Source organism: Lethenteron reissneri, chromosome 32 (assembly GCF_015708825.2).
Source record: "Lethenteron reissneri isolate LAM-NWPU_2019-01 chromosome 32, ASM1570882v1, whole genome shotgun sequence".
Taxonomy (NCBI): domain Eukaryota; kingdom Metazoa; phylum Chordata; class Hyperoartia; order Petromyzontiformes; family Petromyzontidae; genus Lethenteron; species Lethenteron reissneri.
This window is the reverse complement of record NC_083810.1, coordinates 787,268-815,221: the sequence shown is the minus strand read 5'-3', so window position 1 is coordinate 815,221 and position 27,954 is coordinate 787,268. Positions and strand designations below refer to the sequence as shown.

At 49.4% G+C, this 27,954-nt stretch overlaps 2 protein-coding genes across 2 annotated transcripts; one reads left to right on the top strand and one right to left on the bottom strand.

Moving 5' to 3' along the window:
- Positions 1-1,119: 1,119 nt before the first annotated feature.
- On the top strand, positions 1,120-12,085 carry LOC133349873 (magnesium transporter NIPA1-like). Its single transcript, XM_061563684.1, is given in 7 exon segments — positions 1,120-1,143; positions 1,145-1,235; positions 3,791-3,838; positions 4,636-4,726; positions 7,506-7,599; positions 7,601-7,667; positions 8,045-12,085. Coding segments are annotated over 7 exon segments (927 nt in total). The 3' UTR covers positions 8,557-12,085.
- Positions 12,086-12,245: 160 nt separating this feature from the next.
- Positions 12,246-27,680, bottom strand: LOC133349874 (tumor necrosis factor receptor superfamily member 14-like). The gene is made up of 5 exons (XM_061563685.1): positions 27,508-27,680; positions 20,716-20,821; positions 17,357-17,479; positions 16,471-16,623; positions 12,246-13,492 (listed from the first exon to the last, which is right to left on the bottom strand). Exons 1-5 carry the CDS (start codon positions 27,559-27,561, stop codon positions 13,362-13,364), a joined length of 567 nt encoding a protein of 188 aa, XP_061419669.1. The 5' UTR covers positions 27,562-27,680; the 3' UTR covers positions 12,246-13,361.
- Between the last annotated feature and the right edge of the window lie 274 nt (positions 27,681-27,954).

The following is a 27,954-nucleotide window of genomic DNA, read 5'->3' as shown; positions in this document are numbered from 1 at the left end:
TCTTCACTCATTCAGTCTTCACTCATTCAGTCTTCACTCATTCAGTCTTCACTCATTCATTCTTCACTCAGTCATGTAGACTTTTACCCATTCATGGAGACTCCTGCATATTCACTGAGACATTCTTCACAATGTTGTGATCCACCGGCCACTGCGTGCAAAGTTATTGATCGCAGGCGGGCGCCACCCAAGACAAAGGTCCCCCGGGTAGCCTTTAACAAACTGTTGGGGCAAGTGCTGTTAGCGAGCACCTATTCAGGCCGGGACGGCACACGAGTGAGTTGGTGACCAACACCACGCCAGGCCGTCTTGGTCTCCCCAGTGCTGATGGTACTAGCTTCAGGCTGAGTAGACCTAAAGGAGGCCCAGGACCGGGTCATACATTCGTCACCAACTATCGCGGTCCGTGAGCGGGAATCGAACTCGGGTGGCCGGGGTTTGGTAAGCGCCGTGAGCCGCCCGCTTCGCCGCCGCTCCCGCCGCCTCGCACGGGCGTCAGTTCACTCGTCGCTCGAGGAAAGTGCCGAGCCCTGCAGCGCGATCCCGCGGGGGGAGCCCTGGGCCAGAGGTCTCTGTCCTGAGCGCGACCACTCGGGTCGAGAGGTCGCCGCGGGGACGCGACCTCGCCCCGCCACGGCGCACGCGGCTCGCAGGTCTGAGGCGCCACGGGACATGCACCGTGCATGGCACCACCGCTGGCACCGCAGCCACCACCAACCTGGCCCCTCTGGGGAATCTCTCGCCCTGACGAGGAACCGAGCAGATGACCCCGATCGCCTCTGCTCTCGGATCCAACGCTGCACAGCGACGCGCGCTGCTTGTACTAAAGCTCTCGGCCTGTCTCCAGATGTCCGGCACTGACGAGCGAATGTCGTGTCGGACCACCGATTCAAAAATCGAGGTCGGAGAAGACATGGCCGCACATTCGCTTCTTCGAGCTGGCAGTCTGGAAATCGATTTGATTTCTGCACATAAGTGTTCTTTGGGGTTAGACCGCATAACTAATATTGTAATAATATTGTATCCATAATAATGGATACAATATTGGTCATGCGATGGATAATAGTGGTCGTGAAAGCCGACGTTTTAAATTGGTTTCTGCCATTCACAGAGACGGAGATGGAGGAGGCGACGGCCTCAACTGCTCGGAGTGGCCGTGGCGCTCGCGTGCAGCCTCCTCAACGGAACCTCCTTCGTGGTGCAGAAGATGGGTATTGGGCGGGCGCAGAGGGCAGGTGCGGGGTATTCACTCGACGCATGCACCGCCCACGCAACGCATGCATCGCTAACTCAACACACCACAAACACAACAGACACACCACTAACTCAACACACACCACAAACACAACACACACACCACTAACTCAACACACACCACAAACACAACAGACACACCACTAACTCAACACACACCACAAACACAACAGACACACCACTAACTCAACACACACCACAAACACAACAGACACACCACTAACTCAACACACACCACAACACAACAGACACACCACTAACTCAACACACACCACAAACACAACACACACCACTAACTCACACACACCACAAACACAACACACACCACTAACTCAACACACACCACAAACACAACAGACACACCACTAACTCAACACACACCACAAACACAACACACACACCACTAACTCAACACACACCACAAACACAACAGACACACCACTAACTCAACACACACCACAAACACAACAGACACACCACTAACTCAACACACACCACAAACACAACACACACACCACTAACTCAACACACACCACAAACACAACAGACACACCACTAACTCAACACACACCACAAACACAACAGACACACCACTAACTCAACACACACCACAAACACAACAGACACACCACTAACTCAACACACACCACAAACACAACAGACACACCACTAACTCAACACACACCACAAACACAACAGACACACCACTAACTCAACACACACCACAAACACAACACACACACCACTAACTCAACACACACCACAAACACAACAGACACACCACTAACTCAACACACACCACAAACACAACAGCACACACCACTAACTCAACACACACCACAAACACAACAGACACACCACTAACTCAACACACACCACAAACACAACAGACACACCACTAACTCAACACACACCACAAACACAACAGACACACCACTAACTCAACACACACCACAAACACAACACACACACCACTAACTCAACACACACCACAACACAACAGACACACCACTAACTCAACACACACCACAAACACAACACGACACACCACTAACTCAACACACACCACAAACACAACACACACACCACTAACTCAACACACACCACAAACACAACAGACACACCACTAACTCAACACACACCACAAACACAACAGACACACCACTAACTCAACACACACCACAAACACAACAGACACACCACTAACTCAACACACACCACAAACACAACAGACACACCACTAACTCAACACACACCACAAACACAACAACACACCACTAACTCAACACACACCACAAACACAACACACACACCACTAACTCAACACACACCACAAACACAACAGACACACCACTAACTCAACACACACCACAAACACAACAGACACACCACTAACTCAACACACACCACAAACACAACAGACACACCACTAACTCAACACACACCACAAACACAACAGACACACCACTAACTCAACACACACCACAAACACAACACACACACCACTAACTCAACACACACCACAAACACAACACACACCCCACTAACTCAACACACAACACAAACACAACAGACACACCACTAACTCAACACACCACAAACACAACAGACACACCACTAACTCAACACACACCACAAACACAACACACACACCACTAACTCAACACACACCACAAACACAACACACACACCACTAACTCAACACACACCACAAACACAACAGACACACCACTAACTCAACACACACCACAAACACAACACACACACCACTAACTCAACACACACCACAAACACAACACACACACCACTAACTCAACACACACCACAAACACAACACACACACACCACTAACTCAACACACACACACCGCTAACTCAACACCCCCACCGCTAACTCAACACACACACCGCTCACGCAACTCACACACACACCGCTAACTCAACACACGCACCATTAACTCAATGTGCACACCGCTAACTCAATGTGCACACCGCTAACTCAATGCACACACCACTTACTCAACACACCACTAACTCAACAAACCACGAACACGGCTTGTAACATGGATAGTTTTCATTCGCTCTCAGAGTGAACTTCATTCGCTTTCAGAGTGAACTTCCTGCGAGAAACAAGATTCCCCAAGCTCTGTAGTCCTATCTTTGGATTTTTGGTCAACTCCATTCATTAGTGTTTATATATGTAGCATGAAACTGGAATACCCGGAGAAACCCCACGTGTGCAAGGTTAGTAGCACTCATTCCCTGTCCAGATGGAATACAGATAGCGGTGAGTCCACTTGCGGTACTGCCCATACCCTGCCAAGCCAGGAGGTGGCGACCTCGCTGTCCAGCGGCTTTGGGAGTTTCACCAATTATTGTGTGATCCACCCAACCCCTTGTCTCCACACAACACTGGATCACAGGCCACGTGCAGCAATGTAGCAAACACAGCTCAAGGTGCAACTTCAGATATCATTAATTTCATAATCTACGTATAAAATGCACCCTCCTCACTTGTGCCGCTGTCTTATTTGCAGGTCGCTCTTGCCTCAGGGAATGGCTGTGGTGGGTCGGCACTCTTACAAGTGAGGGCGACACAACCCACCACAGAGACACCCGACACTGCTTCTTCTGTTAAACATTACGTGAACATTCATTTTCACAAACATCCAAATGTTTTTTGACGTGTTAAAGGTGCAACACTTTTTTTCTGTGCACTTTTTAACTATTTTGTCGATGCGCATCTACGTTCGTGTGGGGAGCAGCGGCGTGGCGTTTTGCTGTACTCCCGATATAAATGAACTGACCCACAGCTTGGGCTAGCACTTGTGCCGGTTCAACTCGGACAGCTGACAACCCAAGTTTGACCCAGACAGTGCGGGAATTGGCATCTGTGTACGGGTGGCAGGAATTAACAAGCCCAGACGCACTAATGACTGCCCGGTTCTTAATGACCTAGGCTGACTGCGGCGTATGTCCGAGTTTGGTCTGTGGAATAGCCCTTACCCAATAACACCTGTTCAAGTAACCCTCAGCGCTGTAGCTGGCTAAATGTTTCGGGGTTTTTTCTTCTCTTTTCATAAAAGTACGAACTAGAACCGCGTGTAATGTTGAGACTTTCAAAGTAGAGGAGTCTAAGGGCGAAGCAGAAGAGTTGTGGCCTGAGCGTGGGGTGGTTGAACAGCGAGGATAACTGAAATGCAATAACTTGTTTATATTAAACTTTGAATAATTATAGGCACTGTGTGAAAATAAAATGGGCTTATCCACCTTGCAAAAGGACGTTTGCAGATACAAAATTAAGCTTTCGATTAATAACGAGTTTTGTGTATAAATTAAAAATGAATGTTTAACTTGAACATTGACTCAACTTTATTTTCAGTGGCACTGGGCCAAGCAGGGAACTTTGTTGCCTACAACCTGGCTCCAGCAACACTTGTGACACCCCTGGGTGCCTTTGGGATCCCATTCGGGTAAACATTTAGCATCTTTTGTCTGTCACTGAAATCTCACGGCGCTAATCGTACGTTCCCGTTCTGGCTGCCATCTCCGCTCGTCTGTGGTCTCCCGCGGCAGCGAAATATTTTCTCTTTCTTGAGAGCGAACGAAAATCAGTGCACATTGTTCACTCGTGTAGTTTATTTTACAGTAGCAGTGACAATGTAGTTCACATTAATGGTGGTGAAGATGGTGGAATTCATATTGTGGTGTTGATGATGCCCATAGTTGTGATGTCAAATCGCTGCAGTTCCTTCTGCCACTGTCACTGCTGCGCGTGGTGTTGTCACTGTCACTGCTGCGTGTGGTGTTGCCACTGTCACTGCTGCGTGTGGTGTTGTCACTGTCCCTGCTGCGTGTGGTGTTGTCACTGTCACTGCTGCGTGTGGTGTTGCCACTGTCACTGCTGCGTGTGGTGTTGCCACTGTCACTGCTGCGTGTGGTGTTGTCACTGTCCCTGCTGCGTGTGGTGTTGCCACTGTCACTGCTGCGTGTGATGTTGTCACTGTCACTGCTGCGTGTGGTGTTGTCACTGTCACTGCTGCGTGTGATGTTGTCACTGTCACTGCTGCGTGTGGTGTTGTCACTGTCACTGCTGCGTGTGATGTTGTCACTGTCACTGCTGCGTGTGGTGTTGTCACTGTCACTGCTGCGTGTGGTGTTGTCACTGTCACTGCTGCGTGTGGTGTTGTCACTGTCACTGCTGCGTGTGGTGTTGTCACTGTCACTGCTGCGTGTGATGTTGTCACTGTCACTGCTGCGTGTGGTGTTGTCACTGTCCCTGCTGCGTGTGATGTTGTCACTGTCACTGCTGCGTGTGATGTTGTCACTGTCACTGCTGCGTGTGATGTTGTCACTGTCACTGCTGCGTGTGATGTTGTCACTGTCACTGCTGCGTGTGATGTTGTCACTGTCACTGCTGCGTGTGGTGTTGTCACTGTCCCTGCTGCGTGTGGTGTTGCCACTGTCACTGCTGCGTGTGGTGTTGCCACTGTCACTGCTGCGTGTGGTGTTGTCACTGTCACTGCTGCGTGTGGTGTTGTCACTGTCACTGCTGCGTGTGGTGTTGTCACTGTCCCTGCTGCATGTGGTGTTGTCACTGTCCCTGTTGCATGTGGTGTTGTCACTGTCACTGCTGCGTGTGGTGTTGTCACTGTCACTGCTGCGTGTGGTGTTGTCACTGTCCCTGCTGCGTGTGGTGTTGTCACTGTCCCTGCTGCGTGTGATGTTGTCACTGTCCCTGCTGCGTGTGGTGTTGTCACTGTCCCTGCTGCGTGTGGTGTTGTCACTGTCCCTGCTGCGTGTGGTGTTGCCACTGTCACTGCTGCGTGTGGTGTTGTCACTGTCACTGCTGCGTGTGGTGTTGCCACTGTCACTGCTGCATGTGGTGTTGTCACTGTCACTGCTGCGTGTGGTGTTGTCACTGTCCCTGCTGCGTGTGGTGTTGTCACTGTCACTGCTGCATGTGGTGTTGCCACTGTCCCTGCTGCGTGTGGTGTTGTCACTGTCACTGCTGCGTGTGGTGTTGTCACTGTCCCTGCTGCGTGTGGTGTTGTCACTGTCCCTGCTGCGTGTGGTGTTGTCACTGTCCCTGCTGCGTGTGGTGTTGTCACTGTCCCTGCTGCGTGTGGTGTTGCCACTGTCCCTGCTGCGTGTGGTGTTGCCACTGTCACTGCTGCGTGTGGTGTTGCCACTGTCCCTGCTGCGTGTGGTGTTGTCACTGTCCCTGCTGCGTGTGGTGTTGTCACTGTCCCTGCTGCGTGTGGTGTTGTCACTGTCCCTGCTGCGTGTGGTGTTGTCACTGTCCCTGCTGCGTGTGGTGTTGCCACTGTCCCTGCTGCGTGTGGTGTTGTCCACTGTCCCTGCTGCGTGTGGTGTTGTCACTGTCCCTGCTGCGTGTGGTGTTGTCACTGTCCCTGCTGCGTGTGGTGTTGTCACTGTCCCTGCTGCGTGTGGTGTTGTCACTGTCACTGCTGCGTGTGGTGTTGTCACTGTCCCTGCTGCGTGTGGTGTTGTCACTGTCCCTGCTGCGTGTGGTGTTGTCACTGTCCCTGCTGCGTGTGGTGTTGCCACTGTCACTGCTGCGTGTGGTGTTGTCACTGTCCCTGCTGCGTGTGGTGTTGTCACTGTCCCTGCTGCGTGTGGTGTTGCCACTGTCCCTGCTGCGTGTGGTGTTGTCACTGTCCCTGCTGCGTGTGGTGTTGTCACTGTCCCTGCTGCGTGTGGTGTTGTCACTGTCACTGCTGCATGTGGTGTTGCCACTGTCACTGCTGCGTGTGGTGTTGTCACTGTCCCTGCTGCGTGTGGTGTTGTCACTGTCCCTGCTGCGTGTGGTGTTGTCACTGTCCCTGCTGCGTGTGGTGTTGCCACTGTCACTGCTGCGTGTGGTGTTGTCACTGTCCCTGCTGCGTGTGGTGTTGTCACTGTCCCTGCTGCGTGTGGTGTTGCCACTGTCACTGCTGCGTGTGGTGTTGTCACTGTCCCTGCTGCGTGTGGTGTTGTCACTGTCCCTGCTGCGTGTGGTGTTGTCACTGTCACTGCTGCGTGTGGTGTTGTCACTGTCACTGCTGCGTGTGGTGTTGCCACTGTCACTGCTGCGTGTGGTGTTGCCACTGTCACTGCTGCGTGTGGTGTTGCCACTGTCACTGCTGCGTGTGGTGCTGTCACTCTCCCTGCTGCGTGTGGTGTTGTCACTGTCACTGCTGCGTGTGCTGCTGTCACTGTCCCTGCTGCGTGTGCTGCTGCCACTGTCAGGGCCGTGCTGGCTTCGTGGCTGCTGGGTGAGCGGCTGTCCCCGCTCGGAAAACTGGGGTGCGTGCTCTGCTGTGTCGGTTGCATTGAGATCATCAGTCCACACCCCCAAGGGCAGCGAAGTCAAGCGTCTGGCTGAGCTCGAGGACCGCCTCACTGACCCAGGTAAGACCCACGTCCAGCTGCCAAACAGGGTCTCTTTCTTTTTTCTGTCCTTTACATCACTTTTGTTTCTCTTTTCTATCACTACGGACATGTTTACCATTCGTGTTGAGGGTTCGGTCTACCAGACTGACTGTTTCGTCTCATCTGCACCGTGTCCAACCACCACCACACTGCAGGTCATAACAACACACTCACTCACCCGCTCACTGCACTGGGCTGAGTCAACTCCAACCAGGATTTGAACTCGCAACCTTTCGACGGCGAGCTGCTCGCTCTTCCACTGAGCCACCCGGCCGGGTGATAGATCCCTGACGCAAGTCAGGGATCATGTAATCCTTCCTCTCTGAGATTTCTCTGTCTCCCCTTGACCCCTGCAGTGTTCTGGGTCTACGTGGCCCTGGTGCTGCTGGCGCTGCTGGCGCTCGTGCTGCGAGCGGCATCTCCCGCCGGAAGCTCTGACGCGCTGGTGCCGATCGCCATCTGCTCACTGTTCGGCAGCTTCACGGTGCCGAGCGCCAAGGGCCTGGGCCTCGCCGTCTCGGAGCTGCTGCCCTCGGCGGCGCCCCCCGGCGCGCCGCACGCCACGCGGCTGGCGCTGGCCGCAGCGGCGGTGCTCGCGGTATCGCTGCCGGCACAGCTGCGGTATCTGACGCGCGCACTGGCCGTGTCCAGCTCGGCCACAGTGGTGCCCGTGTACTACGCCGGCTTCACCGTCTCGGTGACGGCGGCATCCTCCGTGCTGTTCCGCGAGTGGGCCGGCGCGAGCGCGGTAGCGGCGCTGGGTGCGGCGTGCGGTTTTGTGACCGTGTGCGCCGGAGTGGTGCTGGTGGAGGCCTACAGAGACGGTGACCCCCCCTTGCCACGCCAGCCGCCACAAAAGCGAGACTGACATTGGGGCGGTTCTGACGATGGGCCGATATGGCCCATAAAGTCCTCCGTGGCCCGGCGGTAGCGCCTTCGCTGGTTGTTGCAATTGGAATGCGACTAGCCGCCCTGGTTATTCCCAGGTGTGCATCGCCCGTGAAACACGCTGTCTTCTTCGCAATAGACATTAAACATCCCGTGCCATTTCGTGCCAGTGTCATGGTCCAAATTTGTCAATTTTTTTTAATGATACCGCAAGTTAGCCAATTGGGATTTCACACGGCAACGTCATTGCCCCCTGCTGTGAAATCACTGGAGACTATGTCTACAAAACACAGCGGCGCCATCCTTTGCGATAATTACTTTGCGTTATAAGAATGTCGCGAATACCGAATGCACTTGATTATCATTTTTAGAACATCCTTTAATCGCCAGCTTTTTCTCATGTTTTTAAGGCCTTTACAAAGATTTAGATAATTACGTCTTGAAAGATACTCGTGATACCAATTATCTGATTATGCGAGTGTATGTGTGGGTTAGTAAGCATGAGGCACAACGCAGCAGCGGTTAATGCCAGCTACACTGCACTCACAAAAGTGACATCGCTATGCAGTGGCCTCATTGTCCTGCTGTTGCCTAAGATAGTGTGATGACAGTAGAGTGTGAGTGGACTAGTGGCCAGGGGAGGTAGTGACAGGGGAGTCAGCCTCCAGTGCGAATATACTAGTGGCCATGGCAGGTAATGACGGGTATCAGTTGTGAGCACGAAGGGACTCGTGGCTACGGGAATGATCAAGAATGGAGCATGGTCAGGTGACGGAAGAAGACGGGAGAGTCTGCTGGTGGAGCAAGCGTCCAGAGTCAGATAGAAGGTTTGGGAAGGGGGGCGTGGCCTCCGTCGGTATATAAGGGAGATGCGTGGGAGACTCAGGGCTGTTGCAGTGGGGTCTCTGCCTGTGTCAGGTGAATGTGTCTTCAATGAAGTGCCATCTCAAGAGAAGTGTGTCAAGTCGTCATTACAATAGTATGGCCACAATTTGGTTGTGAGGACCAATCCCATGGACTTGGTATATGCGGCATGATGTGTTTGTGATGGCTATGACAATTGACGCCCTGGACACCTTTGTAAATGAGATGTTCCATCTCAAGGGATTTCCCAGGTGAAATATTTTAATTAACCAATAGCCAATAAATTTTTCCGCCTGTAAATGACCTCTTCTGTGTGTCTTGTTGGCCAATGGTTGTTGCTAGAACGAGACAAACTGAAACCCAGAACTGCTTTTATGTAGTTTTAACAGTTCAACAAATAAAATAAAACAGTTAAAGTAAATCTGCACAGAATCTCGGATGTGTCAGACGCCTGTTATTAACAGAAAACGTATATTTACAACTAACACATTTTAAATACAGCAGTTCTCCAAACTACAGAAGAGATTACCAATCATAGTTTTGTCTGCAATTACAAACGCGCATGTGTGTGTGTGGTACTGTGCTACAGTTTTACTATAGCACAGTACCAGATGTATGTAAACATGAACATAGGACAGAAAGTAATTTGACATTTTTGGAGATCATTTTATGAATTCACCCTCTCATTGGTTATGTGAAGATTACAATTGTTACAAGTTAAAGGGATTGTTTGGACGAAGGTTGAGGGTTAAATTTTTCTCATACTAAACGTGGAATCATAGTTCCAAGTTTATTTTGTGAAACCAGGTAGGAACCCAAGACACCAAGATAGGGTAATTCGTAAGTGTGACCTGGGGCATTATTCTACCAGTAGGGGACGATACTTGGCTGCTGGGTGTGGATTCCTAATTGAGTAATTTGCGGGTCATTTTCGAATTTTCCAAGTTTGGATCTTGATGCCAGCACACATCGGCCTACTCTTGCGAATAACGTGCGGGGATTTTTAAGGTCCACGCATATGGTTAGTACGGTTACTACGCCCACAGTATTAACCAGGGCAACTGCTGAATTCGAACTGTGAGCCTCCACAACGAGTGGCGAATGCGCTATCTCAGGATCCACGTCGCCACCCACAGGAAGGAGTCCGGCACGTGTTCCTGAGCGCCAATGTTCGTAGACTTGTGACCTTTACGACGAGGTTAAACCCCCATTGGGACCAGGGGTCTGCTTTTAAACGGAGACCTAATTCTCATCCTTTGCCAGAGCTGAATTAGCAAATCTGAGGTCCTCGTTTGAATAGAACACTCGTTGAAGTTTACTCCGAAACAATGTTTTCAAGTGTCTGCATTTCATGGTTATGGAATCTGAAAGGTCAGCACATCACATGCAACGTAAAACATTTCTTTAAATGATTGTTGTCGAGCAAGGCTCAAGGGGAAGTTTTGCATAAGTCGGTCGGCTGGATATCGGGTGGTGGAGACACCGGAGGAACGGACAAGTAGATGTGTGGCTACGCAGAGAGGTCGCTACTGAAGAAGAGACAGTAAATTGTCCCCTGTGTCATCGCACGAGGGGTGCCTTTCCACAATTTCCAATGTGGGAATTGGCATCTGTGCTCGGGTGGCAGGAATGGGTCTGTACCATGATCTGGTACCGGTGTTGAAACGTTATTGCACGAAACTGCACCGTGTTTTGATCGACTTGGGCTGACTGGAGAAGGATGCCCGTGTTTGGTCTTCCTCGCTCGTACTCCTCACCAATGTGGATACAGTTGGGAGTGGCCATTGGCAAAACTATGAATTGTCACACATTGAGATTTGTCACGTGGCCCAATGTTTATGTTTATCAGCACAATATAATACGTCTTCTGCGTTTATTAATATGAATGATAAAAACTGGGCAAGAAACACATGCCGAGATAACAATTTTGCTGCACCACGCCTGCGTGCGCCCTGTAGACGCGCAGTGGCCTCGTGCGGTTCCCGTGAGTCGCGGATCGGGGCAGGGTTGCTCCCGCAGTTGCCACCCCTGAGCTACAAATCAACCAGGAAATTAGGTGTTCTCCCCCCGTTCTGCATGGGTTTCCTCCCATGTCTGAAAACACAATAATGTACCCGGTATTTGCCAAATATCCCAAAGCTGCAACATTACCAGCAATTACTGAGCAGCAACATCACCCCGTACTGTGAAGACCCTGGCAGGACCCTCCTGATAAAGAGAGTTGAGATTCTCGAGTACAATCATAATAAATAATACACTGAGATGATGCGAGTGATCACAGTGTTGCCTTGGGGAAATTCTTAGAATTCAAATGCAAGATCTGAGTGGTGCCGATTCAATGTTCTGTTCGCCCAACACCACGTCCACTCACAAACGCGCCTCGTGGCTACGAGCTCACCGCTGCACGTTATTTTACCAACATCAAATTGGAGTGTGTTTAATATGTGGGCTTTCGCGAACCAAAATTATCCATAATAACAGAACATGCCAATTCGTTATGTTTATGTGAAAAACCTTACTAATTGGTTGTGTCGAGTGGTGGCGGCTTAAACAACACATGTATTTACGCGATCTAACCCAAAAAGAAAACCTGTATTATGGACGATTTGGAGTGTGCTATGTAAATAAAGATTTATTTCACCTTTTTCACGTAACTCATCTGTATCATAAGTTGTATATAATCACACTTTAATGTTGAGGAAAGTTCATTATTATTTAAGTAAATTTGCCAGATATTGTACGTTCGGAATCAAACAAATGTTTACGATGGTAGTGCCACATCATTGAAGCTGCAGTGCCTGGCAAAACACGGCTAGAGCGTACGCGTCATGCGCCACGTCACACTGCACAGATAGAAGGCCACTCCACAGAGGTTATCTCGTGCCTGGGCTGGAGTACCCAGTTCCCACCTCACGACATTTGATAGAATTCAGAGTGAAGCAGTCAGGTTGAATGATGATCCAGCACTCACCGATTCATTCCAGCCCCTCCCTCAGCAGTGATGAGTTGTCTCTTTATCACTCTTCGATCACTACTACCAATGGTCACTGTTCGTCTGAATGTCATTCTTTGATGCCTCCACCTGTGTTAAGGACACTGTCTGCCAGACTGACTTTGGTCTCATTCACTCTGTTCAACCGCCACACTGCAGATAACACGCCCACTCATCCATTCACCCATTCACTCACTCACTGACTCAACCACACACCACGCTGCAGGTCACAACACTTCTATTTCTGCTTTTTCCGTTGTACTGCTCAAATTCTGAATTCCCTCCCATCCTCTCGTTTCTCAAGCCCTTATAATAACTTTGCTCAATGCAAGCAATGTGGTCATTCTTATCGACTACAACTGTGATGGTGTTGATTGTTGCTGGCCGCTTTACTATTTCGAGCCCTTGGGCCTGTACTCAGCAACTGTACAAAAAGAAGAAGAGAGGTGTATTTTTTGCAGTAAATATTACTGACTTTCCTTGACGCAGAAGGATTGCCACGATCCTGGCCTCCCCCGATGAGGATCTGGCACTCGCAGTGGTCGGCTCCACTGGCGCAGCCTCGCGTCCACCCATGGTGAAGCCACAGCAGTGGGTGCTGGTGTGTACTGGTGTGCCGGTGCGCCGGTGTGTTCTGCTGTGCCGGTGAGGTGCCGGTCAGGTGCCTGGCAGTGCTGGTGTGTACTGGTGTGCGCCGGTGTGGTGGTACAGTGCTGATGTGTCCTGGTGTGCCGGTGTGTTCTGCTGTGCCGGTGAGGTGCCGGTGAGGTGCCTGGTAGTGCTGGTGTGTACTGGTGTGCGCCGGTGTGGTGGTACAGTGCTGATGTGTCATGGTGTGCCGGTGTGTACTGGTGTGCCGGTGTGGTGCCGGGGTGTCCTGGTGCGTCGGTGCGGTGCCAGCCCTCGCGTTGCCGTCACTGGGGCTGCCGCTACCGGCCGGGCGCGCGCAGAGCCAGCACGCAGGACTTGCACGTGAAGAATCCGGTGATGCACAGGATGCACAGCGCGAACACGGACACCCCGATGAGGATGCGTGTCACAGCCTCTGTATGCAGGCTACCTGTGTGAAAAGGACACGTATCAGACCTATGCAACGTTCGTGGTGGCTAAGTAACCTCAAAACTTTTTCAGAAGGCTCCTGACAAGTTTTCACAGTAGCGGGCAATGCTGCTGCTGTGTATAATGTCTTTAATGAGAAATGTGCAGCTCCACTTTCAGCTTTGGGATGTTTGGTCAACACCAGTTCCACTGTGTGTGTGGGTTTAGCTTTCGGAGGAAACCGGAAAACCTGGAGAAAACCCATGCAAAACTGGGAGAGAACATAAACTCCACACAGAAAAGCGCCCGAGTCAGGAATCAAACCCAAGCCCTTGTCAGGCACATGTGTTACCGGCGGTGAGCAACACAAGCATTGGTTCAAGCAACCCTGACTCTGCTGACGAGAGACTGAATGTCGAAACAGTTCCAGAGTTTGCTTGCGTTGAACCAATGCTGCCGACATTGAGCTCTCCGTGGCTCATTCGCAGCGCCATTAGCTCTGGCCCTGTGGGAGGCTCACGAGTCGAGGCAGTGCCCGCCACGAGCACGTAGCCAAGCGTCAACGCTATTCCAGTACTGCGCTCGCGCAGGAATCTCAAGCGCTCGCACGTGCCCCTCACATGCAGCGGCTATGCTGCCCATGTGCTCCTCGCTCTTGGGATCCGTGGCGTGTTTCCCATCTGCCTCGGCATGCTCACATGCTGCGACTAATCACACACGCGTGAAGCATTGTTGGGTGAAATACCGGTGTTATAAGCTTGTGCAAAAAACTCTCAACGAAATTAATTTCAAAGGACAATAAAAATACACCGCAATTAGATTTGTTTAATCCCAAACGTGTAACGCATGATATGGGGACCAATATCGTGGATCATAATATACGTGGGGTTTTCTGCAAAGTGGCAATGCCTTGGAAAGTGCCACCACGTGAAGCACAGTTTGAGGATTGTGGTCAGATACATGATGTCACCTTTGGGTAAATTATCAATACCATGCGTGGTTCTGAGGTTGTACATCGTTATTTGTAAGAAATGCACAGAATACAAAGTGTTTGAAACAATTACATCTGATCTGTGAGTAGCTATGGCCCTGCTACTTAAAATAAAATTCTGAGTAAAATCTTGAAAAAAAAATCGTATTTTAATACCAGCTGTTCCTTTAACAAAATGCTGCCTTGCAACTTGTGACTCGCCAGTACTCCGAAATTCTTAACTTGCATTGTTGGAAAAAATAAAATCTGGATGGCAAAGCAATGCCACCTTTCCACTGACCAAACCCACACTTATTTTTCAGTCAACCCGAGGACTACGAAACCTCTGCAGTATCTTGTCATAAAGTTAACCACAATACCAGTACAAGACATCGGTATGGTACAATTCAATTCCTGTCATACGAACACAAATGCCAATTTCCGGATAGGTGGCATCTTCAGGGTGGAAAAACGCGTTTCATCGGGACTGCAGAGTGACCAATTTGGACGTGCGCTGGCAAGGACGCGTCCCCATTGCCACGCGGCACATGCAGGCGGCTGGGGCATCGTGCATACGAGGATTGAGCCATCTGTCTGGTCCCAGGGGTCGGCGGATTTCCTATCCAGATATTCCACGTGCATACAATGCCATTACTCTGTACGCGTACCACACAAGTACAACGCAGCACATTAAATCTACCATGGTATTCTAGACTCGGACACGGAATGAGGATGATGATGAGATTTGGCCGTTGATTGTCAGTGACAGACGGCAAATGTGCTGGTCAGGCCACTCAGGCCTGAGCAGCGTTTCCGACTGTCACTAACGAATTTCTTCAGTTCGGCTCTATGAGCCAATCAAATGCATTAATTCTAAGAATCCCACAGATTTCTAATGCCCCATTTCCACGACCACTGAGGATGGTTTCTATACCAGGTTCACGGGTTTGGCCTATGGACATAGCCTAATCTAACCCAAGCCTCCATTATACTTCATTTAAAACTTTCTCATTCGTTTTGTCCACACGTGGGGGGGAGGGACGAAATGAGAAGGGATGACTCCATGGAGCTCCAGGGCTCACGAGGCGTAGGGGGACACACCAGGACGTGAAGACGAGGTGGGCAAATCTGGCCACCGAACCTGCTTTCTCATTACAATCAATAAGCGGACAATACGCCTCTACTTATCTCTCCACGTAAACATATCAAAGTATATACAGTATCATGTTCATTGAAAGTTACATTTAAACAAGCACTAGACAGTGTACGATGCACTGGAATGCTGCAATAATCTGAATGACGAGGAGGCATGAAACCAATTTGATGTGGTGTGTCGCGATGTCGCAGCAGTTTAGCGCACTGCGCACTGAACCCGACAATCTGAGTTTGATTCCTGGTGACAGTGAAAAGTGATATCTGAACTATTCATGCCCCCCCCCCCCCTTCACCAATCCACAATGACCAGCACGAGGAAGTATGGTGAATGGATAGTGACCCAACTGAGACGAGTCGCACCGTGTCCGATGAGCCAATCAGCAGCCGGCTGCTCGTTGCACTGTGCTGATCACAAATTACTGATTCAGAATTGATTTGCGGTTAGGCCACGTAATGATCCGGTCAAGTTCGTGTCATTAAGACAGCCACCACCGTTTAATTTTTATTTGCTAAACGAGGTGACACAATAATTGGCGCAATGATTGCTTGTACACCGAGCGACAGTTACATTTGTTTAGCTGTGTTGGGTGCTCAATGTCTTAATTATGAATACAGTATTTGGTCAGATCATTACGTGGCCTAACCATGAATCAGTTTTGATTCGTGATAAAACCTACGTGTTAGCTCACAGATGTCTGTTTGGATTCAAAACCACGATCCCATTGCCGTTTCCTTTGGTACGCTGACAAAGCACAGGGCACCTAAAGCACCTGGCTACGCAGTGTAATGTTTGACATGGGGGTGGTGCAGTGGTGGTGCTCGAGAAAAAAACAGCCTTCGCCGAGCGGCGCGCCGGCGACGGGGCGAGTACAGACCCTGCGTGGTCTCGGGGCTGCGCGCACACGTCCAGTTTCTCAGGCAGAGCTCACAGTGCTGGCCACTGAAGACGGCGCAGAAGGAATGCGAGTCGCAGCCACAGGTGGAGTCGGCGTCGCGCGAGCAGTTCCTCGCCAGCACGAGGCCCCTCTCTGCGGACACACGGGGCACCGGCGGTCAGCAACACGGCTCGAGAGCTCCCCCCCACTCTGTGGCCACCCCGAACTCCTCCAAGGTCTCAATTTGAGCTCGTGCACACTCCAAAGTTTACCTCCCAAAACAATGTGGCATTGCTTGATTTGAGGGCTTGTGGGAGTGGATTGACAATTGTTACAATTAAAACATTTACGTAATATTTACTACACTTGTTTACCTTACCCAGGAAAGCCTCAAGACTCCTTTTCAGGAGGATGGTTTGAGGTGTTTTCTGTGTTTCCCCATCGAGTACTTTGCAAGTCATATTTTTTTTTTTGAAAATTGGACCCCGACTCCCGCACAAAATGGCCTACACTTCTTTGAATAACGGCACGGAATATTTAACGTTCACTGCGAAGCAGACTGCATGCATGATCACGGTGAATTTACAGACCGCAGTGATAACCAGGGCGAAAGAAGTTCAACATACATACGAACCGCGAACCTCCGCAATGGCGAGCGGCGACTGCCCCACTGCTGGGCCGGGTCACTGCCCCCCCCCCCTGCCGCTTTGAGCAAACAGCCCGACTGTACTTTATTCCTTTTCCTACCAGGTGCGGCTTTCTACACGCGCTACGGTTTCTACGTGTGCTCTCGCCAACACGAGAATCAGATGCACAGCGTTCGAGGGGCTTCTCGTTAACGGCTCAACGCGGGCCACGGTGATGTGGCGAGAAGCACGCGACTGACCGTGGAGGCACGGCGTGCACGACAAGCAGTGCATCAGCGCGTTGGGGAAGCTGGTGAAGGAGCCGGGCGGGCAGGGAGAGCAGAGCACCGCGTCCCTTGCCTCGGAGCCCACCTTGTAGCACCCTGCAGAGACAAAGATCCCCCGTTTAGCCTTTAACAGACTGTTGGGGACAAGTGCTGTGAGCCAGCACTCGTGAAGGCCGGCACGGCGCACGACGAGGAGGTGGGTGGCCACGGCGCGCACACGGCGCATGCCGAGCGGACTCTGCGTGCAGCTGACCACCGGATCATCTGGCGCGCTCACTCAAGCCTAGATGAGTCGAACGTCCAGAGCTCTGGTTCTGCGTCTCATGGTCTCTGTTGTTCACGAGTAGTGAACCTGCCATGCTCAGCAATGGTGGCTCTGTGTGGAATGTGGCAGTTCGGCAGGGATGAGGCTGTGAGAGGAGTGGTGCAGTAAATTCTTAAGGAACAACCAATAATGTGGATTATAGTTGGGCTGGTTTCACTCAGTTGTCCGCTCGAATTCAATCGAGGTTTGAGCAGGGCCGGCAGAGGCAATGAATGGTCCACTTGACCACCCGGCCACATTCAACTTCATGTGTAAATTGAACAGAAAGAGATGTTTTCCCCAATAATGTTTAATTACAGTTTATATAAAGCATGATATTTTTGACCGTGTGGCTGATGTGTAAAAACAAGTACTTCAATTTGTATGTGGCAGGAGAGATATGCGAAGAAGGTGCATTGTTTTCTGATAGCATTTTTTGTTATAAGCTCCACAACGATGCTAATTATAAATTAGTGTTGTGTATTTAATAGTTTTGCTTCGAACTAGGACCCATATCTTACGGAGACAACCCTTGCCTATAAACACCTGGCAGTTCAACTGAATTGGTTCAATCGAGCCTGGCTCTACTGATGAGACTCTGAATGTCGAAGCCAGTCCAGAGTTTGCTTGCGTGAAACGAAGGTCGTTGAAATAATGCAGTCCCAGAATGCCGTGTGGATTTCACGTAGAGGTTTTCGCGACCAGTGTTCTAATTCTTAATTGAAATCCGAGTCGGATCGCGAGAGTGAAATGTGTGTCATACAACCTCCTCCCCTCCACCTGAACGGATACAATAATTCACAACTCAACACACAATTGAGTATTAGAAACAAATCGGGGAACACAAGAAATAAAATGGAATCAGAACAATTACATTGCAGGGAGTCACTGATAAGTTAGATAGCTTATTGGAAAAACTAAATCTTTGTGAGATTTGGCACAGTCCCAAGGATTAACTTTATCCAAAATAAAAAAAAAATTAGTTTGCTAGATTACTTGCATTCGTGACACACGTTGAATTGCTGGCCAGACGGCATGAGAGATTAGCACGATTGACTACGTACGGTGCGAAAGAAGTTCAACATACCTACATACAACAGAATACAATATTAACGGAGTAACATGGAATACTCACAAACACAGTTGTTAGAGTTGTGGATTATACCTGCCAACCAGGACATTTGATGGATATTGATCATGTTGATGTCCTATACAAAAAAATTACTATTGGCCAATACTAATTAGAACATCTATTGAAATTGAGACAACTCTTGGCTGAGTGTACATTATTTTACACTAACACAGCATCATTAAAACATTACCAGTGCCGGTTGGTGGACAGTAGAGGAAATTGTAGTGGGCAGACAGTACACATGCTGGTGAGCGTGAGCACGGGTGTGTTGGCAGATTGGAGAAACTAGAACAAGGGTCACGGAGGACCCCATCTGGAGGCCCCTGGAACCTGCTGGCGGGTTCGAGAAGAGAGGCGCGGTCATGGCGGAGCCAGGCCTCGCTGGGAGCATAAAAGGAGCAGAGAGCGGGAGCTTGAGGCTGCCGGTTCTCGGCGTGGACTCGTCTCGTCCTTGCTGTCGTCTCGTCGCCGTCGTCGTCGCTAAATGTATCCGCTAAATATTGCGCTACGAAGGAGAGTAGTTGGCTATCTCAGTCAGCGCTGTCAGTGTTAGACGGCTAGTGTTGTGTACAGGCTGGGCTGAGCTACTGTGGAGAGTGTGTGGACGAGACCGTGAGAGTTGTTAATGAAGAAAGTGCCCCCTAGAAACTCTGAATCGTTGACACTACACCAGTATGACCAGGTAAGTTGTTGTACCTCATATTAACATATCTCCCGTCATTTATTATAAGCTAACGTAACTGTCTAGTGTAACTAAATAACAATGACTAACCTGTTCCACCACATATATACTATCCATACCTTTAGATTGACGTATCTAACATTATTTATTATCTTATAATATAATCTTATAATTCATGCAGGAACATTAACATCTAGGTATCAATGGCTGCCACTGCTGCTGAAGCAATAATTAATTAGGCACTTTTATTCACCCGATGAATGTATAATTTAGCTGTGTCGGGTAGAGGAGGGTTTACGACACGTATTTTGCTTACGGGACCTGACCTGACCCAAAAATCAATAATGAATCAAGACCGTGCGGTTGATGGGATGCAGATCTTCTCTGTATTCCCAGGTCGAGGTTTCGGTCTATGGGTGACCGAGCTTTTTCCCGTGTAGCCCCCAAGCTATGGAACGCTCTTCCATGAGATATCAGAATCTCTGAGTCTGTGGACATTTTAAAAATGTGCTTAAAACCTATTTATACGCTACCGCTTATTATTTTTTTGTTCATTTAATAAATGTTTTTTAAAATGTATTTATAATATTATTTTCAAGCTGAGTGTCTGCAACTGCTGTGTCCTGTACACCACTTTGATATCCTTAATGAAAAGCGCTATATACATGTGTAGTGACATGTAATGTGTCACTATGGCGCATAGCGCCGGGGCAAAGGGACGTGAGGCAAGGGGGACAGAGGGGACGTGAGGCGAGGGGGTTAAAGGGGACGTGTGGTAAAGCCCGGGAACCTTCTAGTGAGTTCTATAATGGGGCGTGGCCGAAGGCGGAGCGAGGCAACGCTAGGTGGATAAAAGCGAGACCCCAATCGAAGGTTCGGGGCTGTTGTTGGAGTGGAACCGTCAAGTTTTTGGAGTTTTCGTCACCGCCTTCACCCTCTCGGCGTTGTAAGTCAGGCAGCCTGTTAGCTGTCCTGACCTTAATGTAGTTAGCCTCTGTGCCTGTGAAGGCTGTAATAAATAGAGTGCCTCCTACAATTGGTGTCTCCGAGTGATTCACTACACATGTAATTAGGATGATTAAATATGTAAATACGTGCCTTACAAATGTAAATTAGTATTATTTGTCATGTGGAGGGTATGGGCAGGAGGCGTGCTGTCTGCACGTTAATGTTGTGGCGTTGTCATTGATGGGACGAGGCCCCTGGCCATTCACCTGCGGCGCAGAGCAGGCAGGAGCGCTCCACGGGGTCCCAGGCCTCGCAGCACTCTTGGCTCCCGTGCCTCACCGCAGGCAGAGCCACTCCACACAGCAGCCGGACCTGCACCGCGGGGCCACGCGCACACCGAGCCATTGCGGCTCCGCTCAGCGGCTAGCAAAGGTGGCTCAGCGGCTCCAATCAGCCCGGTGGCTCAGCCGCTCCACTCAGCCAAGTGACTCAGTGGCTTGGAAGGTTGTAAGTTCAAATCCTCGTTGGGGGTGAACTCACCCCATCAAACCTCTCGGGTTGATAAATTGTGACCACTTTATGGAGAGACTATTTTAACAGTTATTACAGAATCGGCCATTGACGATGAAATGGCAGTCACACCATGACAGAGCTTCTGTGAAGCTATGCGATGTTCCTGCGTGTAATCCCAATTCAGTAATGGGCAGATATATTTTTAGCATTGGGAAGTTCGGCTCATACGAGGTACGTTGCACGTCTTTGTTAGCTACGGGAAGAGACCCATGCAGAACCAAGGGAAGAACTTTCAAACTCCACGCAGAAAGGTGCCGAGGTCATACATCGAACCCAGGCACTTCTTGCTGTGAGCCACTGCGCCATCCTGCCACCCAAATTACACCACAGAGTGGTAGGAGGCACATTGACTCTGTATTCCAAGTGGCGTTGCTAAGCGTGCAACAATAATGAACATTCGTGACTTTAAACCACGGTGAACCCCTGGCCAGTTCTATATAATAACACCCACCAGTGTACACGGCCAAGAGTCAGATCCATGCTTTTGGGGTAATAGCGCAGTGCTCTATCCACTGCTCTACGAACGTGCAAACCACACACCTCTAACAAGGGAATCGTCTTGGCCGTGACCACATTGCCACGAAACTTAAGACAAAAAAACTGGTCGTGCCATAGACAGTGTGACCGTTGCTGCACGCTGGTATCAAAACCGATAATCCAAATTTCACAAACGTAAATCCACTATCAAATTAACTGAACAACACTGCCATACTTATATATCGTACCGCAATAGTATCTCAGCTAGTTAAACACTGTCATGGCCAATGAATGGATGCCCCATTCACGGCTGCTGTAGACTACCTCCTTTTGGTTGAGCACACTCAGGCACGAGTATCACCCGAAGGTGAAGTGGGGAGAGGGGAGGGCCGAGTAGTGCAGCGCAAAAGGACGGGCTGTGGGCTGAGTGCCAAGGGTTCCAGGAAACTGGCTCAGGGGCTAAATCTCAGACATTACCAGGTGGTCAAATAACCTGTCGCCTCTAACCCGGGTACATGGCTAAATTCCCAGACTATCTGGATCAACCCCAGACAGGCAGCGGCTCAACTCACAGTAATTCAAGCGCTTCTGTAATTACATGCGTGGACGTCCCGTAAAGGTTTATTGCCACGATAATAACGAAGCAGCTCAGAAATAAGTCGCTGGAATTTGAGCACATGTGTTTGATACGATGTTGGAAATTCCGTGGCAAGACAGGAGAAGCCGTGCAGAAGTGCAGGAGAGAACATGGTAGGAAATCGTGATAGAGTGGGACGTGTGTGCAGAATTGGGGTGGGCCACTTACAAAGACAGGCATTCGAATGGTCTCTACGAGTTTGGCGACCTAGGGAAAGAGCTTAGGCGAGATGGAGACTGTTAGGACAGATCTATGGGTGTCTATGTGAGTGTGTAAGTCTCTGTGTGAGCCTATGGCTCTGTAAATATATAGATGCCGATGTGATCATATTTAAGAGCATATGGTGGGAAGACTGTCAGGGAAGATTTCGGAGGTAGCTGTGGGATCTGGCCGAGGGTAGACAGCCTTGGCGATGTGTGGTGGTGACATCAACGACTTTGGCCATTGATGACATCCTGATGTTGGTCTATGCATGTTTAATTTGTGAAATCAAAGTAAATGTATTGCTTAACATCTGCATCAAATTACCCTCACCTGCCGGGGGTAATTACATTTCACAAAATGTCTTGACAAATGCCAGTAAGGTCCGCAAAACCTATTGTTAACATATACAGTTAACAAAGTGAGAGACTATTTTGATGCATTAGCTTCTTTTTCTAAAATACAATCTGTACATTTGACATTTCGGATACAGGATGACACTGCTCTTCTCTGAGAAGTGGCCTCATTGCAGGATCTCAGTATCCACAGTCTGCGTTGCCAGTGCCTCCACAAATCATCATCATCATCATACTTGACAGCCACCGGAACCCCACCACCCACTCTGCGAAAACTGACCTTGTGCCAATGAATATATTTACACGGTAATACTTTCTCAGGCATGTTCAGTATAACGCACGAGCACAACTCCAACTTAACCGTAGCAAAATATTGCTTTTTTGTGGCAGCAGCCTAAGGTGAGCACCCGATTCCCACCTCCGGCTGATGGATGATCCAGCACTCACTCATCCATTCCTGTCGCTCGCTCATCAGCAGTCGCCTCCTTATCGCTCTTCTATCGCTAATACCATGGTTACCATTCCTGTGAATTATATATATATATATGTCTGCATAATGATTGGCTACTTCATGAGACAGATGAGTTTTCTCGAATGTTCAATGCCCAGCTTTGGATCACCACAAATGGGTTAAGGGATTAAAGGATATACATTACAGCTCTCTGATTATTTATTGTCTACTCAAATGAGTGTAAGTGCTCACCTCTTGTTTACAACCCTGATCCATGGGTTGAAATTCCACATTCCTATGGTGGGGGGACAAGCAAATTCACTTCAAAAGCACTCTTCACTCCCATATAAAGGGTCACATTGTTTGACCCTGGCGGGATGAACGGCCGAGCCGATCTCGGTCCCAGATTCGAAGTCGTAGCTTTCTGATTGCAGCAAGTTGAGTGCTGAGCACAGACCCAATCCCGCTCAAGGCATGCACAGCACCTTCACAGAGGCTCGTCAAGGCCAGTGGAGATGAAGCCGCCTCTAATTAAAGCTCCGCGGAGAACTCTCACAGGGCTCTGCTTTCTTTGTAAGGAGATCTGGGGACCATGCCATCCACAGGAATAGAAACAATGTGGCAGGAATGCGTGGAGGCCCACGGGCCCGAGACGCGCAGGTCTACTTCCCATGCGGAGGAAGCCGCGTATCGTGTTTGTGTCGCGGTCGGGGCTCAGGTGTCGTGGCTACCGTTCTCCGTACCCGGCAAACTGCGCCCGCGCCGTGCTCTGAAAACGCAATTACACGGCTCAGCCTACTGAGTTTGTCGTCACCGCCAACTGAGGCCATCCGAGGCCTTTACCCACTGTCCAACACAATCGCCAACATTCTCCTGTCTCCCATAAGCAGATGCAGACACTGTTGATCGAGGGACAGTATATGGTTTGGCATATCTCAGAATGCTGAATACCTACTGCTATACATATATAAGCAGGCAATTTACATCATTCACATATCTGTCCCTCCACATAAAAACTAATTTTAGTTTTACACATCAAACACATTAGCCACATGGAATTCTGGGAGTGCTTAATTTCAGCAACATTTGTTCAACAGCAATCTCTGGACCAGTTTTAACAGTCAGTGTCTCATCAGCAGAGTCGGGCTTGCTGAACCAATGCTGGTGAACTGCCAGATATTCATAGGCAAGGATCCTCTCTGTTAGATATGGGTCCTAGTTCGATGCAAAACTCTGTAATACACGACATAATCATTCGATTTGTTGTGGAGACTTAAAGTAACACAATGAATAAGTAGACAATTCACCAGATATGGGGAGCAGGCGTGCATCTGCTTATTTACTTTGTTACCTATAATCTACACAGTGACGCTCATGATTAATTTGTGTTTTGTGATGAGGTTCACAGCCATGAGAGAAACCCCAAACACCGCAAAACTTGCCTCTCTAGATTCAGCACTAGACGGTGATAGATGAGGCATGGTCGTGAATAGTTGGAAATAGAATTGCTATCACTGGTGGCTGTAGAGAGGTAACCATCTCAGGTTGTACACGTAACGAGTTTACATGTGGCAGGACAATCTAGTGGTTCATGATGTAACCCCACCTGTCCGTCACATTCGCATCGCATTGCACGAGAGGGCACGTGCAGGGCAATGTGGAGCAGTCTCCACCAGATCCAAGCAAGGTTCCTGTTGTTAGGGATTCAGAGAAATTCCCAAAACTCAGAGGCAACCTTCCGAGAAATCTCAGCGTAAGCTGAGAAGCGTTTGATAGCTTCCCTGGGCTGCCGCCGTGTTTGAAGCTTGTGTCGGCGACTGATAGAGCCTCCCCTGATACGACTGCAGATTCACAGTGATGTAGAGAGCGCTTTGCAATATTAGCCACTTCATATTTGTACACTGACATTTTTTTAGATGAGCGTTTACTTCAGTGTTTCTGTACATTTCAATGTGTTTTTTTGTTGAATTACATAGCCACCTTGGGCGCCACACAGTGGTGAGATGTTAAATACCTCGCCTAGTATACAGGAAGTTGTGGTTTCGATCCTGATCCTGACACCTGTATATTTGTAGTTTGTATGTTCTCCCCGTGGTCGCGTGGATTTAAAAACATGCGTTTAGAGTATTTGGCTGCTATGAATTACCACGTGATAAGCCACTTCGTTGAGCTATCATTTGTGGCTAGGTCGCTTCTGAAAAAGAGCTGTATAGCTCAGTGGGCCTTACCTGCTAAAATAAAAAAATAGATATATAAAGTTACTGCTTCCGTGAACTTCACTCATTGACTTCTCCTTCAATGCAGGTTGACTCCTGCCTCAGCCACCCACACCAAGTTCAACCACCACACCGCAGATCACAACGCCTGCTGTCTGCTTCTTCCTTGCGCTACTCCACTTTGGAATTCCCTACCATCGTCTCTTCCCAAGCTCTTATCAAAATAACCTTTCTCAATTCAAGAAACGTGTTACCGCTTAGCACAACTTGGACGGTAGTGCTGTTTGTTTGCTGGTCGCTTGATCTTTTGGGTCTAGTGGTGCTCAGCAACTGTATACCTGTCAAGCCCTTACCAGTTTTCCACCTTATTAGAGACCAATTCAGGCCTTATTGGTCACCCCGTGCCCTTATAAATCTCAACGTTCATCCTACAAAATCCCATTACAAGGGAGAAACAGAAAGAAATAGACAAAACAAATGTTTCCTCTATTGAAACGGTTGTACGCCGTATGGACCTGAAAACTCAATTTCTCTGTAAATGAATACCGGTAAACCGTATGGGTTGACAGCTATTCAACTGTGGTTAATAAAAATAAGCCTGCATCCTGTTGCTGTCATCAACTGCATTGCACCACGTCACTTTGCCTTGTTGCATATCATTGCAATATTTGTTTTGATATTTAACCCGATTATATAGCCTGCTGGGTTAATTTCTCTCCCAACATGCAATGAAGAAAAGTCGCTGTGGAGTCTACAGCAGGTGGCGAGGCCTGCACAGCACGACAGGTGCAGAATGCGTGGGATTCAACCGAAATGCCCAGTAAGGCCCAGTGCACTGAGCAAGGAATTTTGTGCTGAATTCGAAGAATCTTACTCACGTCGACTTGGGAGCCCAAGGGTTGACCCCGCTGGAATATGTCACCACCTGTTCTCCACTTCTCACAATTAGCTACGCGTTTCTGGTAGTAATGTTAAAATAATGGCTTCAACCGCGAGTTATAGTAATTGTGGAGTAGCTTTATTTTAACAATGTATATACGTATGTGATGTACGTATACCGGCATATATTAAAATGACCAAGTATGCGGTCGTACAAATTGCAGCGCCCACAGAGGCTGCTTTCCTCACACCCAGAATCATCAGCTCTTCATAGAGTGCGTGTACTGTATGCGCAGTTCGCAAACATGACCTATCCCTTAGCTGTCAACCCATATTGTTTACCCGCATTCTTATACAGGGAAATTGAGCTTTCATGCCCATACGGCGTACAGCCGTTTCAATACGGCTAAATAAATCCCTTGCGATGGGACTTTGTACGATGAACGTTGAGATGTATAAGGGTACACAGGGTGATCAATAAGGTTTTAATTGGTCTGTAATAAGGTCGGGCACTGATAAGGGGTTGACGGGTATAGATTATCGTAATGCGGTACTGTGTGTAACGGATACATTTTTATCATATCTCTTCAGGGTGATTTCAGTTGTCATGACGTGCACCTTTTAAGGCAGTGTAATTGACAAATGTGTGGAGTTGTATTGTTAAGAGTACTCGTGCACCGCAGCTAAAGCAGTATCACTAAATGCTGGCTTCATAAAAACGATAGCTCTCCAGTTCAAATCGATGGCCTAAGCTACAAGAAAGCGTTCATTAGCCACTTGAGAAGTCGCCGGAGATGTATTTGCAAAGAAGACAAACGCACGTCCGTTGTAGTGCGTCGCGTGTATCGGCGAGTGAGTGGAAGTTACTGCAATGTTCCATTTGTGGGTCTCTGATGAGAAGCTGCGCACAATGACCAGTGGTCATACTGACTGTCAGAGTCCATCACTGTGTTCTCTCATCAGAAGCAATATTCAAAGTTCCATAAATGCCACTTTACAAACGGTGTGCTTCGGCAATTTCCTTGCAGGAGAATACCAGCTGGCGATTAAACCATTGACACAATGGACCATTGCTCTCCAGAAATGGGATTTCTTTAGAAGCCGCTTTGTGTCTTCAGTTTGTGATCCTTCAGCATAATTGGCTACGTACGGTGCGCGAAGGAAATTGAACATACGTGCACAGACACATACGAGGACACCCCAGCAAACCGGCTGTACGATGTGAGCAGCAGAGCTTTAAACGTTAAGCACGCGGCTTGAACACTCACCTCCAGAGCCGCGAGCATGAGGATGAGCCGCGGCGGCGTCCGTGAGAGAGCCATGTGGCCGCGAGTCGCTCTCTGTGACGGGGCGACTCGGCTATCGAGCGGCAGCAGCGATCTCTCTCCGCTCGCTCTCTCCGCACCCTGCACGAGACGACGGGACGCGGTGCGCACCGCGGTTAAATATAACGCGCCCGGAGCCATCGGACTGTGGGCGAGAGAGGGGGGGGAGAGCCAAATCTGGCTGGGTGGGTCACTGGGGGGCGGCGGCGGGGGGGTGCAGAGAGAGACGTGCCTGTGTGGCCCTGCTCCTCTTGGCGTGGCATGAGGAGGGGTGCGGGGTGAAGGGGGTGCGGGGTGAAGGGGGTGGTGGGTGGAGAGGGGTGAGGGGGTGTAGGGGGTGCGGGGTGAAGGAGGTGGTGGGTGAAGAGGGGTGAGGGGGTGTAGGGGGTG

What these genes read in the sequence shown, in the direction of transcription:
- LOC133349874 (XM_061563685.1), bottom strand. Translation starts at nt 27,561, where the DNA reads ATGGCTCTCTCACGGACGCCGCCGCGGCTCATCCTCATGCTCGCGGCT. An exon ending in TCATGCTCGCGGCTCTGGAG is followed by an intron (nt 20,822 to 27,507) that starts GTGAGTGTTCAA and finishes CCCGCGGTGCAG; the next exon opens with GTCCGGCTGCTGTGTGGAGT. An exon ending in CTGCCTGCTCTGCGCCGCAG is followed by an intron (nt 17,480 to 20,715) that starts GTGAATGGCCAG and finishes TTGTCTCTGCAG; the next exon opens with GGTGCTACAAGGTGGGCTCC.